The 21,449-nt window shown below is 38.4% G+C and overlaps 1 protein-coding gene across 2 annotated transcripts in view; it reads right to left on the reverse strand.

The window, feature by feature from the left end:
• Positions 1–7,285: 7,285 nt before the first annotated feature.
• The window catches only part of LOC127421895 (prolyl hydroxylase EGLN2-like), a 33,595-nt gene continuing 19,431 nt past the window's right edge, over positions 7,286–21,449 (reverse strand). For both annotated transcript variants that reach the window (XM_051665102.1, XM_051665101.1), the window contains 4 exons: positions 16,386–16,505; positions 16,111–16,247; positions 13,048–13,115; positions 7,286–10,873 (listed from right to left, as the gene is read on the reverse strand). In XM_051665102.1, coding sequence (XP_051521062.1) covers positions 10,821–10,873; positions 13,048–13,115; positions 16,111–16,247; positions 16,386–16,505 — 378 coding nt within the window. In that variant the 3' untranslated portion in view covers positions 7,286–10,820. The remainder of the gene's footprint in view (positions 10,874–13,047; positions 13,116–16,110; positions 16,248–16,385; positions 16,506–21,449) is intronic.

Raw genomic sequence — 21,449 nt, forward strand, 5'->3', positions numbered from 1 at the left:
AAAAGTCTGCATACCCTTAGTTCTTAATACTGTGTATTGCCCCCTTTAGCATCAATGACAGCGTGCAGTCTTTTGTAATAGTTGTCTATGAGGCCCCAAATTCTTGCAGGTGGTATAGCTGCCCATTCGTCTTGGCAAAATGCCTCCAGGTCATGCAAAGTCTTTGGTCGTCTTGCATGAACCGCACGTTTGAGATCTTCCCAGAGTGGCTCGATGATATTAAGGTCAGGAGACTGTGATGGCCACTCCAGAACCTTCATCTTTTTCTGCTGTAACCACTGGAGGGTCAACTTGGCCTTGTGCTTAGGGTCATTGTCATACTGGAAAGTCCAAGAGCATCCCATTCGCAGCTTTCGTGCAGAAGAATGCAAATTGTCTGCCAGTATTTTCTGATAACATGCTGCATTCACCTTGCCATCAATTTTCACAAGATTCCCCGTGACTTTAGAGCTCACACACCCCCAAATCATCAATGAGCCACCACCATGCTTCACAGTGGGGATGGTATTCTTTTCACTATAGGCCTTGTTGACCCCTCTCCAAACATAGTGCTTATGGTTGTGACCATAAAGCTTTATTTTGGTCTCGTCACTCCAAATTACAGTGTGCCAGAAGCTGTGAGGCGTGTCAAGGTGTTGTCGGGCACATTGTAACCGGGCTTTTTTGTGGCATTGGTGCAGTAAAGGCAGCTCATTTTTGACGATCAAGTATCGTTGTATTGTGCTCCTTGAAACAACCACACCGTCTTTTTCCAGAGCAGCCTGTATTTCTCCTGAGGTTACCTGTGGGTTTTTCTTTGTATCCCGAACAATTCTTCTGGCAGTTGTGGCTGAAATCTTTCTTGGTCTACCTGAACTTGGCTTGGTATCAAGAGATTTTCCACTTCTTAATAAGTGATTGAACAGTACTGACTGGCATTTTCAAGGCTTTGGATATCTTTTTATATCCTTTTCCATCTTTATTTAGTTCCATTACCTTGTTACGCAGATCTTTTGACAGTTCTTTTCTGCTCCTCATGGCTCAGTATCTAGCCTGCTCAGTGCATCCACGTGAGAGCTAACAAACTCATTGACTATTTATACACAGACACTAATTGCAATTTAAAAAGCCACAGGTGTGGGAAATTAACCTTTAATTGCCATTTAAACCTGTGTGTGTCACCTTGTGTGTCTGTAAAAAGGCCAAACATTCAAGGGTATGTCAACTTTTATAGATATGAAATAATCATAAAAATATGATTTATGGAAGGGGGAAAAAACGACACTTACATATCTATGGTCTTTAATGGCCCTATACACTTTTGGTAAGCAAGCAGTTATAAAAAAAAAATATTATTATTATTATTATTATTATTTTTTACACTATTCAGAAGGGAAAGTTGAGGAATACTAAAGAGGTGTGGGCGTAACAGGAAAGACGGGACAGTGTGTGTGTGTGTGTTTGTGTGTGTTTATATGTACTGTATGTGTGTGAGGAATTGCCTTTGATATAAAGAGTCACAAAGCTTTGAGTCTCTGGGTTGTCACACAATGATGCAATCCCTTCACGTTGACAGCAGACTTTTATTTAAAAGTTTATTTAAAACACCTTATAAATGATAAGCACTCCCGAGGTTTCTTTTGCTGACTTCTTTCCAAAGTATGTTTATAGCCATTATGTGAACAAATGTTTGTGTTTATTTGTAGATTATACAATGGCCCCAAACATTTTAAGTTATCTAAGCCACACTTAAAAATTACTGTATTTCATTGCAATAGGAAACAAAGTATCAAACCAAGTGGCACATGGAAACAACTGGTGCTTGACTCAAAAGAAGTTTTCTCAAAACTAACTTCACTTTTCCTAGCCATTTCTGTCATAACTTTTAATCAGCTGGTCCCAAAGGGATTTTTAGTGGATGTACGAAGTTAATTTTAACCATATACCACTAACATTTGAAATACCACATCCAGAAAGTGTCCACATTATTTTTACAGGCCTGGAAATATGTTACAACAATGCTTGCCTTTTTATTTGAGTTAATGTTTTCTCTCCAGGCATGTTGAAACAACTAATTCTTACATATAAACTCTTGCAACTTACATATAAACATCATGTATGAGACAAAATGGTCAGCTGAGAAACATCCAAACCCCAAGAGCAAAGAGCAGCTTGCACACACACACACACACACACACACACACACACACACACACAGAGAGAGAGAGAGAGAGAGAGAGAGAGAGAGAGAGAGAGAGAGAGAGAGAGAGAGAGAGTGTGGACTCAGCACTCAGCACTCCATCAGTGCTTGGACCGGATAAGGTTAAACACATACCAGGACTGATATCTCTCCTGCAGCTGAGTAACTCAAAACTAGACTGATATAGAACCGGCTTTCTGTTTGAAAATACAAGCACTTATCAACTGAAGCATCGTTTTTCAATGTTATCAATCCATTGTACTAGTTAAAAGATAAGCAGTACCCTGTAGTTTTGTAGTAGTAATAGTTAATATTAGGTAATAATAGTTAAAGGTGCACTTAGTAATATTTTTCCTCATTAAAAAAATTTGCAAAGCAATTTTAAAACATATAGGTGGCTAAAGAGGCGGTCACACTAGGCTTTGAGCACGCAAAATTATTTCGGACAACGCAACGGACCAGGATAAGATGTCATGCGGAAGGACTTCTGGTGTAAGTAAATAATAAACAAATAACAAATAATATTACACTTAAAATGTTAATATATATTGTCTACTCACTTTCCTGCAACAATAAAATATGCAGCTTTGAAAATGTATTATTTTATTGAGTCAAGAGGTTAAGGTGTGATGTCCTGATCTTCTATTGGTCACACGTCCTCTCGTCATATGGTTTTGCAGGTCAGATTTCGCCAATCTTGAACACTTTTACGCAGCGGAGGACAAAATTTCTTATGTTTTCGACATTTTCGATGAGCTTGTGTTTTCGGTCTCGCACATTCGGATGCATTTGAATGGTAGCCATTTTCAACAGACATGGATCGGGGGAGGGTTCCTGGGCCGGTGCGAATTCTGGAACTGTTCCACACGTTTCCACCGCAGAAAAGACATGGCCACTACAAATTACACCCCCCTTTAAATAACCAGCGAAATGCTTGAGTCTTGCAACAGTTGGATGTCAGAATCATAAATATTTTGTGTTTGAGTCCTGCAGCAACCCTACACTTACCCGTATGCCTAAACCTAACCCTAACCACAAAGATTAAAAAATAAAAAAAGTTCGTAAAATGATTAACCCTTGTGCGTCAATAAATAAAGTTACTCAGAGGTCCTTCGAGGACAAAAATGTCTGCGTCAAAAAACTGCCATAATAATATTATATATTAATATTATTTTACACATTCAATTAGTTAATTTTTTTACACACTCTAACATCCATACCAATACACCCACACAATTTTAGCTGCATACAATTTTTAATTGGCCTGCAGTGCTCTATAATACAGCAAACAAATATAATAGAATTCATGATTTTATGCTTTAATGGCACTGGGATAAAATATTGCAGTTTTAATGGGTTTCAATAGGGACATTTTTGTCCTGAAGGTCCTGAGTGTAAATATTTTGTGTACACAGTGTATTATAGATGTATTTTAGGAAATGAGGTTGAAATATCAAAATTCCCCCCAAAATACACACCTTTGGCAAAATGTATGCCGTTGGCATTAACACAGCCAAAATTATCGAAAAAACAAAAATGAAAAAGACAAAAATGTCCCAAAATGTCCCAAAGGGTTAAATATACAGCAACCTTTTTTAAAATATACAGCAAAGTTCTAGTCAATACAATCATACTGCCGTGTCACTAGGTGGCGACCGTGATTAGAAATGTTATGAAAATTAAGAGGAGAATAAGCCAGCGGTATACTAAGCTAACAGGCTAACTGGCTAGCTCGTGAGCTTACTGGAGAAAACAGAACAGATAGATGTTTAATTTCACAATTTACATATATCTTTGGTTTAATAATATGATATGTGACATATAATTTTAAAGTAATTTTTTGTTATATTTTCACAGTTAAGACAGCTTAAATTATGAAGCAATTGCATTGGATTTTAATTGTTCTTTTTGCCAATAGAATCACTTTATTATCCAAGGGGGGTGTTACTTAGAGTGGGCGTGTCATGTCGTGGGTGTTTCTTGTCATCTTGCGGGACACAAACAGATACACTTGGAAAAACTGGTTCCGCACTGGCCCCAATAGCTTGCTGATCTCTTAGCAGGAACCAATTACACCAGGGTGCGGAGGGCGGGATACTGTTTTGTCACCAGATGAAGTTTTATAAAAAAACAACAATTTGGCTAGCTTCTGTCTGCAGCAAGGAGTACTTCTTTACTCTATAACAACAATAAAAATGACATCAAAAGCATTCAGGAAACGCGGAGGTAATGAGCACTCTACTTGCTAATGGTCTTCTATGGAGATAAACTAGAGATCGCAAAGGAAAAAAGAGTCTATGATGACATACAGCAAGAAATGATGCACACCGCCTTCAATCGGACGATTGACCAAAACATAAAAAATTGAAAAAAATGTAAAAGAGAGTACAGAGACCATGGGAGTTATTGGAGCGCAAAGTGTAGTGTGACCGCCCCTTTAAGAGAGATGGGTCCCCTGGCAAATGCACTGCACGGTTTAATCGGCTAGCGCCGTTTCGACACACTTTTGGAGTATTTGGCTTTTCGTGTTTCACGTGCGCAGTAGAAAATGACAGTGCCTAATAATAAAAGTTGGACAAGCATCTGATTCTTGATTGTTTCGTGCTCCGATGGGGGGAGAGTGGCCCACTACTCAACCCAAAACTCGACTGACCGGTCCACTTCTCGACCGGCCCACCTGGGAATGTCCCAATGGCCAATTAAGTGCTCTTTAACTACTATGTACTTAAGCATTTGCTACAATGTACTTATTATGTAAATACGTGTAATTACATCTGTAGTTACACTGTTTACCTTACCCCTAAACCCAACCCTAATCTAAACCCTAACCCTAAACCTACCTGTACCTCAACCTCAGTAGCAGCAAATGTGAGTGTAGGCGGTTTTGATCGGAAAAATGGCTCTGGCTTTTTTGCAACACAAATCTCTCAAAACATTTGACAAGCTAATCTGTTTTGATCCAGTCATTTTACCACTTTGATTAACAATCGTATATAATGAGTTTTGTCTTTTAACATTATATATATATATATATATATATATATATATATATATATATACACACACACACACAATAGTTAGTTCCAGTCCTCGAATCTGATTGGACAAGAGATGTTCAATGAGTACTTATGGTCTCACACCATCAGCACTCGGACGCTTCACTGTGTGTATCACTCTGCTTGTGTTCGTGCCATTCCAAACTAAAGTGTAAGAGCAGTGCAGATGTGTTAAGAGCCATCTGTCTCTTTACATTTAATTTTGTGACATTACATATTTTAGCCAGCAGGTGGAGGCAAAAGACCATTTTTGTGTGTAGTATGAGCCAGTTGGTGACGTGAAGTGAGTCAACATCACTCAGTGTTTATGTTCAACAGTGCTCCTTGATCGCTCGTATTACTACTACACTACTAAAGCTAGGAAATAGCTTTAAACAGCTTTATACTAACAACTTCAGCATTGAGGCTCATCACAGCTGAGAGACACAACAGACTGATAAATTACATAAACTCAAGGCACTTGCTTACCTCTTACCAGATTTTCCACCTTGGAGAGGACAAAATGGCAGAGGAGATTGCGGTTTCTATAGTGAAAGATTCTTGAACACCAGCTACTGTGAAATAGAGAGGTATACCCCCGTTCAGACGGCTATTTTTCCAGTGAGAAAATAGGATACATTTCACCAGAATGACATTATATTCAGAAAGCTGACAAACAGACTACAGCATCATCAACAGGTGATTGCGCACGCTCCATCTCTCTCTCTCTCTCTCTCTCTCTCTCTCTCTCTCACACACACACACACACACACACACACACACATCCTCGTTTCTCCAATAACATTTTAGAAACAGCCCAAGCTGTGATACTAGTAGTTCTGTGAAGTGTTTTTGAGAGGCTTGGATGCATCATTTGGTTTGAACGAGCAACGGCAGATTCTGATCCATCGCGTAAGAAAGTAGTTCCAAGCACAAATGTGTTTTTTGTGACCATACTCAGTTTTTCCTTATTTTTTTAAATGTACTTGTTCACTGAACTGTTGTATATAAGCAATATCACACGAGCAAAAGTGCTATATGGCCCTAAATCAGCACTGCTGTGATTACCTACAGCACTCAACCTGCAGCTGAATCACAGCAGTGCTGATGTAGGGTCATGTCGCACTCTTGCTCACTGCTGTGATATAAATATATAATTAATTGCACTGAATTAATGCGTTAAATCAACAGTCCTAAAAATCAGACACAAAAAATGGGCCATATGAAATGGTGCCATTTGTGTGCTATACTGTACGTACCCCTATGACTACTGATATAATTAACAGAATACTAAAATTTAGGCACATTATGTTATAGATTTAACTCTTTAGTGTTTATTTCAAATTAACTATTAAAATATATATATTTTAAAACAAAATAATCAGAGTGTCAGCCATTTTGCCTGGTCCCTGTCATTACAATAAGGCCTACATGATGGTGCCGAGGATGGCCGCCTTGGTGTGGAACGCTTCTATTTTTTTGTTGTTTTTGTTTGTTTGTCCTGTGTTTAGTAATCTTTTTTTGTATTAGATTGCACTACGTATGTGTATGTGTGTATGTATGTATGTATGTGTGTGTCTGTGTGTGTATGTACCTATGTGTATAACTATTTTTTATTATTATCTATGTCTTGCTGCTGTTTTTGTATTGTTGTACACTGGAAGCTCCTGTCACCAAGACAAATTCCTTGTATGAGTAAGCATACCTGGCAATAAAGCTGATTCTGATTCTGAATTAAAAGGGCTATAGGTCTTAAGAACAAAATATTTAAACCGGTTTTAAAAGCTAAATTATATGTTTTTTTTTTTTTCTCAATTCTAACCAATGAGTTATTAGAAGGCATACCAAAGCATACAACCTGAGTTTACTCACTCTTTGACTATTACAGCCCTTGTACTTCAGGCCTGAGGTGCAAAATATAAGTTTGTGAAAGTTCAGCAGTAACCTTTTCAAATAAAAGGCTAAAATTCACTTTATTCACTTTTCTATTCAGATATTTTCTGGTACACATGGCAAGGTTTCCTAAAAACCATCCAACGTATATCAAAGTAAGAGAAAAAGGACATATAGGTCAGTTGTACAAAATCTGACACATTTTAATTAAATACTGCAAAACTCAGAAAGGTTAAGCAAACATCTTTTTTGTTATCAGTAGATTTAGGTTTCATATTGTTACACGGCACAATGCATTTTCTTTCCATAGCTTTTGTTTCATTCGCTCTCATTCAAACATCACTCATTCTATGATAAAGTGCTTTACAGGTCACTTCTCTGGCAACCTTTATGGCACCCAAACACAGAACAGGTCATTACTACTGTATACTCTCCATCTGTTATGGTATGCTTGGAGAATAATTGTCCAGTTGTTTTCTTTTTGAATAAAAGCATAATCTTCTGCTCTGTGCCGTTTCATTGCGTTAAGTCTTATCTACTGTGGCTTTGTTCGGAACAGCATACTAGCATACTGTTTTTACAATTTCAAATGCAGTATATAGTATGTATACTTTGCATTGCATAGGATTACCTACATTTGCAGTGTGTCGAATGAACCGTAAGTAATATCAGCCACAATTTTTAAAAATCTTTTTTTTTACTTACGTTTGATCATACTGAGCATTTTTTAAAAAATCCAAAACTGTATTTAAAAAATGCAAAAATTAACCATTTTTATTTCCGAGATGATATTAAATATGCACGTAATGAGGGATATCCTTTCGGCATACCTCTGTTTGAAATATTTATCTTTGCACAATGCCTCCTGTTTAACATACTATTTAAAAAAAATAATAACTAGCCGTGTATACAGTGCAGTGTGCTAGTATTCTATTCCAAACATAGCCCTTTAAAATATCGAACCTGCAATGCCCTCTGGAGAGTTGTAGGCACAAGGGTAGTGCACAAATGGACACCTGGTAGAATGAGTTTGTTGTATTGCCCGGGTCACCTAATAAGAAACGTTGCCATAATCTGTAAAGAGCCCTATATTCATCCATTTTGATGTATAGCGCCTCTCTGAGGTGAAAAGGAGATTGTCAGCTCTCCCTTTCATAAGTGCATCCCTATACACAATGAAAAACTCTTTAAAGCCGAGCTAGCATGCAGCAGTATTACACTCTATATATGTAGTATAGAGAAACATTGTTACAGGCAGAGCTAAGCAATAAAGAGAGGCTAAGAAACAGTTTTACATTATTTCACAAACACACGCATGATAAAAAATGGTCACAATCACCCTGTTTTGAACTTTGTGCTACACAACATACATCCTGCAGATTGTAAATTAAGGAGCGGCAATGGGCTTCAATTAGCTATCGGATGAAAACTGATGGGGCGAACTCACTAAACAGTTGCGGCACTGTGGTGTGTGGTATTTCGTCACACAATTTTAAAATATAGTTCACCCAAAAATGAAAATTCTGTCATCATGCACGCACCCAACATGATCACACTGCAAATCGACATGCTGCTTTCAAATGTTCATGTACCCTGAATTCGACCCCATTCTGCCAAATTACTGACAAATGGCATCCCCCATCAGAAATTTTTGCATCTATTCAAATATGTTTACGGCCAGGTCGCCATAGTCTTCTACTGACATCACGTTGCATTTTCACTCTGAAATTACATTTTTACTCCACTTGCATTTAGGTTTAGGGTTAGGGTTTTGGTTAGGGGGTAGAGTTAATAAATATTCATCGCTTTTGACTGTATGACAATTTATAAATAAAGATACAACTCGCTTTTGGTGCCCCTCTGTGGACATTTCACCTCACAAAATCCGGCTTCGTCCACTGGGGGCAGTGTTTTGAATTTTAACCAGCTGTTGCCAAATTCACAGTGATTAGTCTGACTCACCCTAATGTTGTTCCAAACCTGTTGGACTTTATTCTGTGGTGCACAAAAGAAGATGTCAGACAGAATGTTAGCCTTAGTCACCATTCACTTTTTATTTTGTGGATTAAAGATGCAATGAACGTGAATGGTGACTTAGGCTAAACTACTGATGGTAACATATTTTGGGATGAACTATCAATTTAACCATCTATTTGTACAAATACAGTGCTGCTCCGTGTATATCTAATTAATTATTATTTATTTCTCGGCAGAAACGCCTCTCTTCTATGCAAATTAGGCTCATCGCAGATTGCGCAACATTCACAAACGTCAGTGCTATTTTTCTGCCGCACTTATTGTGACGTTATCCCTGGCCACAGAAAGCAGGCGTTATTTTTTTGTAATTGTGTTTTAAAGTTAAGTTAGTATACATTTTGGAGCGATCATGGCAGCAGTAATTTATCAAATGATGATCAAATGATGTGTGGTGTAGTCATGTGCCTTTTGGCAATTTAAAAAGCTGATTCAAATATCTGGATCACAGTGGTAGAGTGACGCTGTACAGTCCCAGTAAAGCTGTAGTCTTCTGTATCCTCCACAACCTATCACTCAGAACCGATCTGCAAGATCGAGAATTGCATTGTGCAAATTGCATTCCGCATTAATTTTGTGGGCGTGTTTGTGGCATCAACTGATATGCATAATTTATTAAGCAAAGCAGACTGCACTTACAGATGCTATTCATTTTTAGTGAATTCACCACTGAAGTTTTCCTATTTCTCAGGCCCCAAAACAGGCAATCATTATGGATTACGATCACTTCTGAAATGTTCTGTACAATGTTATTGTTTATTATTTTATGTTATTATTCATATTTTATATTTATAATTTGTTTATGTTACTATTAATAGGTAATTATTCATGACCTATTGAGAACTCAGTGTTAAAGTAACAGCTCACGCAAAAATGAAAATTCTGTCATCATTTACTTCTCATGTCGTTCCAAACCCGTACGACTTTCTTTTGGTGGAACACAAAAGGAGATGTTAGGCAGAATGTTAGCCTCAGTCACCACTTCATTATATGAAAAAAAAGATACAATGAAAGTGAATGGTGACTGAGGACATCTCCTTTTGTGTTCCACAGAAGAAAGAAAGATTTGGAACAACGTGTGTGTGAGTAAATGAGTAAATGACAGAATTGTCATTTTTGGGTGAAATATCCCTTAAAGCTGGCTGCACATTCACAGAGTTAAACAGGATATGACACGTTGAGTCTTCCAGTCTCACCTCCTCATTTCCTGTCAATCTGAGTTAGCTCAAAGGCCACTGGAAAAGCTCATCTAACCCACTTACTCACAGGGGAGTACATTTGTGAAAAGCAAGGGTGAGCTTGGATATTTTAATTCTTATTACAGAAAATACAGCAATTACTCAATACAGTAACTTGGGTCCCTTCTTATTCTGTTACATTTCTGCTGTTGACTTTCCACAGGGTGAGAAAAATCAGCAATTCCCACCAGCCTTTCAGAGTCGTGACCATCCCAAGTTTGACAGACACCTCTGTTAGTGGTCTTCATTCAAAAACAGTCTTTTGTGCACTCAGAGGACCAATCAAATCAAAGGAGATGTCTCCAATTGGGTGTTTGATGCCACAAAGGCATGTTTGTTGTGCTTCCTGCATCTCCTCTTGAAACGGCCAATCACGTAGCTGCATAGGTTGGCATACACAAGAACAGGATGCACTTGAGTGCTCCCTCAGCTGGCTGCGATTCAGGTCATGTTGCTCTGAGTGACAGGCACTTGAACTCCTTTCTGTCCAGTAGCTGTGAAGAACAAAGTGGTATTCAAGGCAAAACAATTATTTAACATCACTGAATCAACCTGAATACATTAGGCTACATTAGTAAAACTAACTTTAGAGGTTAGTTCAGGTAGAAATAGCAACTTAGGGTAACAATTGCAGGTAACATTGGCAAAGTTGTTCTTAAAAATAAGTTGCTAATGATGGGAATCGCAAGGAATTTAACGATTCTGGTTATAATTCTGATTTATTTCACTTAATAATCCTGCCCCCCAAACTAAACAAAATAATAAACAAAAACTGCAATATTTGGTTACATTTATTACAGAACTCTCTTCTGAATATCTATCTTCTACTACACATTTTCATATGAACAACCAGTCAGAAATTACACTAAAGTAACTCTCATGAAAGTTAAGTACCCAGCTAAAATTTAAGACAGTCTCTCATTAAAAACAAATTCAGCTCATTAGAGTCAATCGTTTGTGACTCAGACTACACTGGTCACACATTATGTTTGTTTTTACATGCAACCAGCAAGGACAATTCAAATGAAACACCAAATTGTCTTTTTATTGTCTTTGTGTTATTTCACAGCACTCAGTACTTCTTTCATTACAATCAATTCAGACTGCATGCTCACATCTCAGCTTCTCACATTATACCAGCTTCCGATTTTTTAGACTCAAAATCTAATTTAAACCCTGAAATAAACAGGACCTTTTAGAATTCTGAAAAATGTCAAACAAAGTAACTGTATGATGTCAAAAAGAAAATATTTTTAAGATTCTGCACTTTTTCTTGGTCACTAATCAGATTTAAGCAAAAAAAAAAAAAAAAAAAATATCACATTAAAGGGATAGTTCACCCAAAAATGAACATTCTCTCATCATTTCCTCACCCTCATGCCATCCCAGATGTGTATGACTTTCTTTCTTCTGCAGAACACAAATTAAGATTTTTAGAAGAATATCTTAATGCAAGTGAATGGTGACCAAAACTTTAAAGACCCAAAAAGCACATAAAGACAGCATAAAACTATTCCATAAGACTCCAGTGGTTTAATCAATGTCTTCTGAAGCGATCAACTGGTTTTGGGTGAGAACAGACTAAAATATAACTCCTTTTTCACTGTACATCTTAACATTGCAGTTTCTTGGCATGATCATGATTTCAAGCTCGATTATACTTCTTAGTGCTTGAAGCATGCCCAGAGCGCTAGATGACACTATAGGAAGCATAATTGAGCTTAAAAACCTCATGATCGCCAAGGAGACTGCAGATGTCAAGATTTATAGTGAAACATTTTTTATTCATCTATTATTGATTAGATCGCTTCAGAAGACATGGATTAAACTACTGAAGTCTTATGGGTTATTTTTATGCTGCCCTTATGTGCTTTTTGGAGCTTCAAAGTTTTGGTCACCATTCACTTGCATTATATTGACCTACAGAGCTATTCTTCTGAGATATTCTTCTAAAAATCTTCGTTTTCATTCTGCAGAAGAAAGAAAGTCATACACATCTTGGATGGCATGAGTGTGAGTAAATGAGAGAATTTTGTTTTGGGGGGTGAACTATTCCTTTATTTCATGGTCAGATTTTCTGGCTTCTATTAAAGCACACAAGATGATATTTTAAGATTTATTTATTTTTCTCCCCTTTTTTCTCCCCAATTTGGAATGCCCCGAGGTCCTCGTGGTGGTGTAGTGACTCACCTCAATCCGGGTGGCGGAGGACGAATACGCACATCTTATCACATGGCTTGTTGAGCGCTTTACCACGGAGACATAGCGCGTGTGGAGGCTTCACGCTATTCTCCACGTCAACCACGCACAACTCACCACGTGCCCCACCGAGAGCGAGAACCACATTATAGGGACCACGAAGAAGTTACCCCATGTGACTCTACCCTTCCTAGCAACCGGGCCAATTTGGTTGCTTAGGAGACCTGGCTGGAGTCACTCAGTATTTGAAGCATTTTTTAAATCATTCTGGATAGCATGGATCATCAGGTTTTGAACAGCTCGAGTACATGCTGTCATACCAAATACTAAGAAATTCTGAAACTTATTTAATTCAAATTTTCAATTGAACTGTTATGCTGATAATACATTTTGTGATAAAAATGCTGCAAATAGCACCGCAAAAACTGTGCAAGAGTTTTTTATTTAATTTGAGAGGTACAAAACTCACCCAGTCTGTACTTCTCCTTGGCTTCTGCTCGCTCTTTTGCATCAAAGTACCAAACAGTGATAGCGTAGCTGTGACAAGAGACACACAAACAAATTCAATACCAGTTGAGAGAAGACAGTTGACTACCATGTGCAAATCTGATAAGAAGAGAAGAACACAATTGGGGATTATTTTAAAAGGAGTTAGTGATGTGTGGAGTCTTCTGGGTATTTAAAGATCCAGAGATTAAAGCACAGAAAGGGTTAATGGGCATAATATACTTTTCATTTCAAACCTATATGATTTTCTTTCTTCCGTGGAACACGAGGAGAAATTATGAAGAGTATTGACGGCACTGAGTGCTCAGTCAGTCCCTAACATTCAGCCAAACATTTCTTAGTGTGTTCTACATAAAAAAGCCATACAAGTTTGAAACAACGCGAGGGTAAGTCAGTGATGACAGAATTTTCATTTTGGGTGAACGCTCCCTTTAAGACAATATTAGCTGATCTCCGCAGATCGCTGAGCCACTTAGCTTGTCTTTATTTGTTTATTCCTGCCACTCTCCTTCCGGCACGAGTGCACCAAATGAAACGGTGGCTGCTAGCACTCAGGAAACACGTCTTTCCTGTGCCCCACCTCGCCCCCCAGCTGTGACAGGGGTTGATAAACACAGGAGACACCTACCATTATCCTAAATGTAGCATATAATGTAAAACCTAAATGTAAATGTAAAAACAGCTCTTTTTTATTGTTTAACAAAGAGCTAAAAACACAGATAAAGGGTTTAATGTGTTTAACAAAACTTATTTCAATACAGACACTCTTCCTGAGGAAGACCAGCAGAAGGTGTGGCACTTACAGAGCAGGATCAAATAAAACCTAAATAGTGTTTGTAGCGGTGTGAGAACAATGGTGGTGGACGACTGAGGGAAGGGAGGTGAAATGAGTGCATAAGTGTGTACATGAGTGTTGGAGTGTTTATGTATGCGTGTGTTTGGACTGATCACAGTTTAATAGATGAGGAGCTCGCATGAGAAGGAAACATGTAGGAGTGAGGTTAGCAGAAACCCTCGAGTACAAAGGTAATCAACTTTAGAAGCCAAGAAGGCCACATTCAAACAAAAACAGATGCAAGCCGTGCAATTATTGAGTGGGCTTTAAAAGTCCATTTTGAAAATCTTGGATTTCAAATCAAATTTAAACCTGGAAATAAACAGTAGTTTATTATTAATAGTATAAAAAAAAATCACGCAAAAACAATGCTGTCGAAATTAAAATGTTAATGCAGGCGATTAATTACAAATAATTCATGCATTAATTAACCCTTTAGCTCGGATGGGCCTGTCGGCATGTGTAATTAGTTCATATGTACCATTATTATGTTTTCTTTGTTTGGAGACATTTTTGGACACATGGAGACGTTTTTGGACACTAGGATAAAGCTATAACTTTTGATTGCTTTGTCATATCAACACAAACTTTTCTCAGATACAGCTGACTTCACTGATTGGGAACAAAACAAAAGCAGTTTTTCAGCCAGAGATGTATAATGTCATATAAGAAAAAAAAAAAAAAGTTAATGTTTGGCTCAGGGTTTTTTTGTTGTTGTTTTTTTCAGCAGTTTCTCAGAGAGTATCAGAATGTATAATGCATAATCTATATCATTAATATATATTTTTTAAAGTTCTCTTTAAAATGATACCAAACACTTGACCCTTCTTGTTTTTTTGTTGAGTTATAAGCCTTTAATTTTGGGTATGCCACTGAAAAAGGAAATCTTTAAAAACATATGTCTTCAAAAGACTTGGAATATGACACACAAGTTGCATGGACTATTTTATGATACTTTTGGGGGGGTGGTTTTCACCCTTTTTCACCCAATTTGGAATGCCCAATTCCCAATGCGCTTTTAAGTCCTTGTAGTCGCGTAGTGATTCGCCTCAATCCGGGTGGTGGAGGACGAATCGCATCTGCCTCTGCGTCTGAGACCGTCAACCCACGCATCTTATCACGTGGCTTGTTGAGCGTGTTGCCACGGAGACAAAGCGTGTGTGGAGGCTTCACGCCATCCACCGCGGCATCCATGCTCAACTCACCACGCACCCCACCGAGAACCAACCACATTATAGTGACCATGAGGAGGTTACCCCATGTGACTCTACCCTCCCTAGCAACCGGGCCAATTTGGTTACTTAGGAGACTTGACTGGAGTCACTCAGCACGCCCTGGGATTCGAACTAGTGAATTCCAGGGGTGGTAGCCAGTGTCTTTTACCACTGAGCTACCCAGGCCCCCCTTTGGGTGCTTTTTTAAACTTTAAACTGAGTCACTATCAACTGCCATTGTATTAAAAAGACAGACCAGCACATTCATTTACATTTTTCCTTTTGTGTTCTGCAGAAGAAAGAAAGTCATACGGGTTTGGAATGACATTAGGGTGAGTAAATATGACAGAATTTTCAATTTTGGATGAACCATTCCTTTAAATCGACAAGTTGCACCACTGGAAACAGTAAATAACCTACAGTTCAATCATGACAACTCTTGAAAAGATTTAGCGGGTGAATGTTGGTATGACATAATGACAGGATATTGGTCTTGACAGGATATTGGTGGACTAGATCTGCTACGCTGCTGCTGTAGAGCAAGTACGGAGATTTGCTACTGCTAGAACATACACAGACATACTGAGTTAAGCATGTGGACATGCTGCAGCACAATCAGATATAAATGCAATCCCCCTGTAGCAGATCTAGACGTGTGGAGCTGGGGAGGTGGAGGGTTTCAGAGAAAACTCTCTTAGCGTGCTGCAGTGAAACTGGCTTACTTGCAAACTGAGCACATTTAAATGTTAGGCAAAGAGAGAGTACATAAGTTCATTGGCTACCCGATTACATATCAAACGACCTATCAACTTACACCATGTGAGCCGACTGGCTTGACATATCACATGTGAGTGAGCTGATTGAGAGTTTCATGCCTGAACTTAGTCATTTACGCTGTGTCATAACCAGACGATGGTGAGCGTGTTTGTTGTGAAGTAAAATGCTAATTCAGACCTGCAGAAACAGGAAAACTCACCGTGTTGCAAAAGCTGGTTTCACCTCATGTGGGTTCCGGCGGTCTGACCAGAAAATGAGCAGACGGTCAAATAGAGGCTCAATGTTAGCCACAACACTACGACCCTCAGGGTAGATCTGTAATAAACCTCCATTAACCTGTGCAAATACACACACAGACAGACTGATAAGATAAGGTCTGGCTTACATGTGGAAAGTACACACAGAAGTTCATTATGTCACACTTGAATAATCTAAAAACTGAATAATCAAGTGAATTGAGGGTAAATTTCATACCTTCACATCCCAGTCTTTGTTCAGATAGTAGATGCAGGTTATGCACCGTCCATCGCCGTTAGGATTGTCCACATGCCGCACATATCCTGTTCCCTTACCAGGATAACACGCCACCATAGCCTTGGGGGCCAGAAAAGAGAGGTGGTTTAAGAAACACAGGATTCATAAGAGAGTTTACATTTGACACCACACTGACATTCACTTAGGCCCTTTTAACACCTGGTATAAATCATCCATCCAGGGTGATCCGGTAACACAAAAAATTCTGAAGTGGCCAGAGACACATATCACACTGCCATATCATATCTGTAGTGTAAACTAGCATTATCCAGAGTACCGATACTTTTTTTTTAGTGTTACGACACTGGCTTTGACGTCACGATGACAAATGGCATTGGCTCTTGCCTATCACAAGCTCAAGCTCAGATGTATCTTTTGAATGTGAAGTGACCGGTAGAGCTCCTAGCTAGGATCAGGATGTCACTGCATTCACAGAGGGAAAATATTTTTAGCGATTAAAACCTTCAGTTTCACTCTGTTTCTTACACAAGGCTATTGTATGCTTTAGAATAGTACACTGCCTGACCAAAAGTCACTGTTTGGATTTAAATAAGCAGATACTTAAGAGCCTATGATAGAATCATTATTGCAGTGATTAATATGTTTCAGCTGACAACAGTTCTTTTAACCCTAACTGATGCAGTGTGTAGCTTCTCATTTCTTAAACAATCTTGTCGGAAGATGTATCGTGTGTTCGTGGAAAAGATGTTACTGTGTTTCAGAAGGGGCAAATTATTGGCCTGCATCAAGCAAAGAAAACAACTAAGGAGATTGCTGAAATCACTGGAATTGGGTTAAGAACTGTCCAACGCATTATTAAAACCTGGAAGGACTGTGGTGAACTGTCAGCTTCCCTGAAGAAATGTGGTCGGAAAAAAATCTCGAATGATCATGATCAGAGATCACTAAAACACTTGGTGAAGTCACATCGTAAAAATAGTGAAAGTAAGAGCATTTCCACATGCACAATGTGATGAGATCTTACAGGATTGGGACTAAACAGCTGTGTGACCACAAGAAAGCCATTTGTTATTGAGGCTAATCGGAAAAAATTACTTCAATTTGCAAGTGAGCATAAAGATTGGACTGTGGAGCAATGGAAAAAGATCATGTGGTCTGATGAGACAAGATTATTCTCCTATTCCAAATCAATGGCCGTGTCAGGGTAAGAAGGGAAGCACATGAAACGATGCATCCATCATGCAAAGTTCTAGGGCTGCCCCCTGATAGTCGACCAAAGGTTAGTCCATGAGAAGAGCCTTGGTCGACCAAGTTTTGATTGGTCGGTTGGTCGCAGAATAAACTCCACATAAAAACGACGAACACCGGTATTAGCGCTGGCTGGACGCTAGGTGGTACTATGGGGTAATTTTGTTAAGCAGGGTTAGGGTTAAGCTTACACAATAAAGCAAGACACCTTGATTTCAAACTTAGAACTTTACTGTTTATTTATTTTAACAAAAAATTCAAATGAAACTTGAAAAAAAAATAAGTGCAATTAAAAGTGCAATTAAAATGTGTGTTGTTCAGCTTTTTGAAAGATGGTTTTACAACAGTTGACAACATCTCTCTGGCAAAGAACCTACTTCATCTGTGCATTCTCTGCCGGTCAGGTATTTCATTATCCGTGAAAATACATCATGTGTGTGAATAAATTCGTTCTGTTTCCTCCTTCACGATATATATATATATATATATATATATATCGCAATATCCAATTACAATATCCAATTACATCGGCAACCCATGGTTGATAATAAATTTGATAATAATAGCTTAATAATAATAATAATTTAATACATGGGAAAATGAGCCAAATATCGTCTTGGCATCGTCAAAGGCATCAGCTACTGGCGATCATTCTGCCTAACCCTAATGTGCATTTCTCATAAATTAACAAAATGTTCAGACAGTCTCCTTGCTGGTTTTTCCGACATATTCAGAATCATTACCGCTTTTGCCGGTGTCGCTGAGGCTCGCTTCGTGCGTGTGCTTGTAAAATGTATATTTTAAAGGCTCATTATTACAGTTTAGAATTTCTCTATAATGTAGAACAGTGTTAGCAATGTTACTTATAACATTCTTTCTCAGCCCTGGAACTCATTTTCTGATGCCCCCCCCCCCCAAAATATAGTCAAGTAATTAAATTAATATCATAAATATGCAACTAGTTAACTAATGGCTTAAATTAACTCCTACTAGTCGACTAGGAAAGTCTTTGGTCGGGGGCAGCCCTACAAAGTTCCCACTGTACAAGCCTCTGGAGGCAGTGTTATGATCTGAGTTTGATTCATTTGGTCAGGTCTAGGCTCAGCAACATTATGCGGCAATAAAATTAAGTCAGCTGACTACCTGAATGTACTGAATGACCAGGTTATCCCATCAATGGATTTTTTTCTTCCCTGATGGCACGGGCATATTCCAGGACGACAATGCCAAGATTCATCGGGCTCAAATTGTGAAAGAGTGGTTCAGGGAGCATGATGAATCATTTTCACACATGAATTGGCCACCACAGAGTCCTGACCTTAACCTATTTTAAAGTCTTTGGGATGTGCTGGAGAAGACTTTACGGAGTGGGTCGACTTTCCCATCATCAATACAAGATCTCGGCCAAAAATTAATGCAACTCTGGATGGAAGTAAATGTTGTGACGTTGCATAAGGTTGTCGAAACAATGCCACATTAAACGTGCCATAATCAAAGCTAAAGGCGGTCCAATGAAATATTAGAGTATGCGACTTTTTTGTTTTTTTGGCCAAGCAGTGTACTATAGTGCCTTTGTATCATTTGTTTTAAAAATAAATTATTGTGACTGTGTATTTTATCTGCTTATTGTGTTAAGAATTGGTTAGATTTAGGTATAGAGGTGGGGTCGGGTGCTCATAAATATCTATATAATAATGTAATGTAAACCAAAATATTGTGACTAAATTTACCCATTTGTTACATGTTTTATAATGTAACAAATAATAATAGATAATTGGTTAGGTTTAGGAATGGGGTTGGGTTAGGAGATCTACATGATTGCAATATCCAAAGATTGAAAGTGAAGCCTTCCTTATAAAGCTGCCGTGGTCTTACCTGCCGCTTGCGTCGGAACGGATGCTAAAGGTGCTCTCGGCGTGAAGATTTAAGTGCTGCTGACTACCACCCCTGGAGTCACGAGTTTGAATCCAGGGTGTGCTGAGTGACTCCAGCCAGGTCTCCTAAGCAACCAAATTGGCCCGGTTGCTAGGGAGGGTAGAGTCACATGGGGTAACCACCTTGTGGTCGCGATTAGTGGTTCTCGCTCTCAATGGGGCGCGTGGTAATTTGTGCGTGGATCGCGGAGAGTAGCATGAGCCTCCAATGCTGTGAGTCTTGGCGGTGTCATGCACAACGAGCCATGTGATAAGATGAGCGGATTGACGATCTCAGAAGCGGAGGCCACCCGGATTGAGGTGAGTAACCGCACCACCACAAGGACCTACTAAGTAGTGGGAATTGGGCATTCCAAATTGGAAGAAAAAAAAAAGATTTAAGTGCTGGGCTCTTGCACAAGCGGCTGTATTTAACGCCTTGGGAGTAAGAATGGGTTTCAACATGCAGAAACACACTGATGTAAAGTGATGTGTGTGTAGTCACAAAATCAGTTGCTGGCCCTTTAAGAGATTTACAGCCAGCTTTGGTGTCAGAATGATAAAGCGTTTCTGTGGCACCTGCCAAAGTACACGCAGGCCTGCACTTTAAAATAGCACACACTGTGTGGCGTGTTTGCATAGAGCGGTCACTCTGTCTGACCGCCTGCAGGCTTTTGCATCAATAAGCTTTGACCTGTCATCTTCAAATGACAGTGCTGTTTATGAGGGTGACCACATGCCTGTTACTCACCCAGCTCTGACTTATAATATTAAAGTTTAACTCATGCACAGCCACAGTGATGAACACGTCAACCATTCATGCCAAGCTGGAAAGAGCTTCTTTTAACAGACCAAAACTTGACACAGTCTAAAATAAAACTCAACAATAAGGATAGCCTCTGGGAAGTTGACAGCACTATCACTTGCACTATTGGACCAGTGCTATGTTGACACTACATTTTATATTAGGTTATCTAGCTGCTTGACATAGATAAAGTTTTGTTAAAATTTAAAGACTTATTTGTGATATGGACTGAAAATACAAATCAATAATGTTAATGTGTACTACCATTTGCTATTGAATTCTACCTTAGTTAGATTATAATTTTTTTTAAACCTTGAAGTTTAATGAAAACTACACTGGCGGCCAAAAGTTTGGAATAATGTACAGATTTGCCGTTTCGGAAGGAAATTGGTACTTTAATTCACCAAAGTGGCATTCAACTAATCAGAAAGTATAGTCAGAACATTACTGATGTAAAAAACAGTACAATCACTATTTGAAAAAAGTCATTTTTGATCAAATCTAGACAGGCCCCATTTCCAGCAGCCATCACTCCGACACCTTATCCTTGAATAATCAAGCTAAATTGCTAATTTGGTACTAGAAAATCACTTGCCACTATATCAAACACTGCTGAAAGCTATTTGGTTTGTTAAATGAAGCTTAACGTTGTCTTTGTGTTTGTTTTTGAGTTGCCACAGTATGCAATAGACTGGCATGTCTTAAGGTCAATATTAGATCAAAAATGGCAAAAAAGAAACAGCTTTCTCTAGAAACTTGTCAGTTAATCATTGTTTTGAGGAATGAAGGCAATACAATGCTTGAAATTGCCAAAAAACTGAAGATTTCATACAAAGGTGTACACTATAAAGGTGTACGCAAAAAAAACTGAATATTTTAACATGTAAATATTTAAATAATAATTTAAATTATGAAGTTCTTTGAGTCAAAATATAAAGTAAACATATTTATGATTGTGTTTTAATGTACCATGTACCATGGTTAATCGCAATTCACAGAAATCTGTGCAATTAGATAAAAAAATGTAACCGATTCATAGCCCTAATTTTTACACATAAAAGTATGCTGCTAAAAATA

This window comes from Myxocyprinus asiaticus, chromosome 31 (genome assembly GCF_019703515.2).
Source record: "Myxocyprinus asiaticus isolate MX2 ecotype Aquarium Trade chromosome 31, UBuf_Myxa_2, whole genome shotgun sequence".
In the NCBI taxonomy this organism is placed as follows: domain Eukaryota; kingdom Metazoa; phylum Chordata; class Actinopteri; order Cypriniformes; family Catostomidae; genus Myxocyprinus; species Myxocyprinus asiaticus.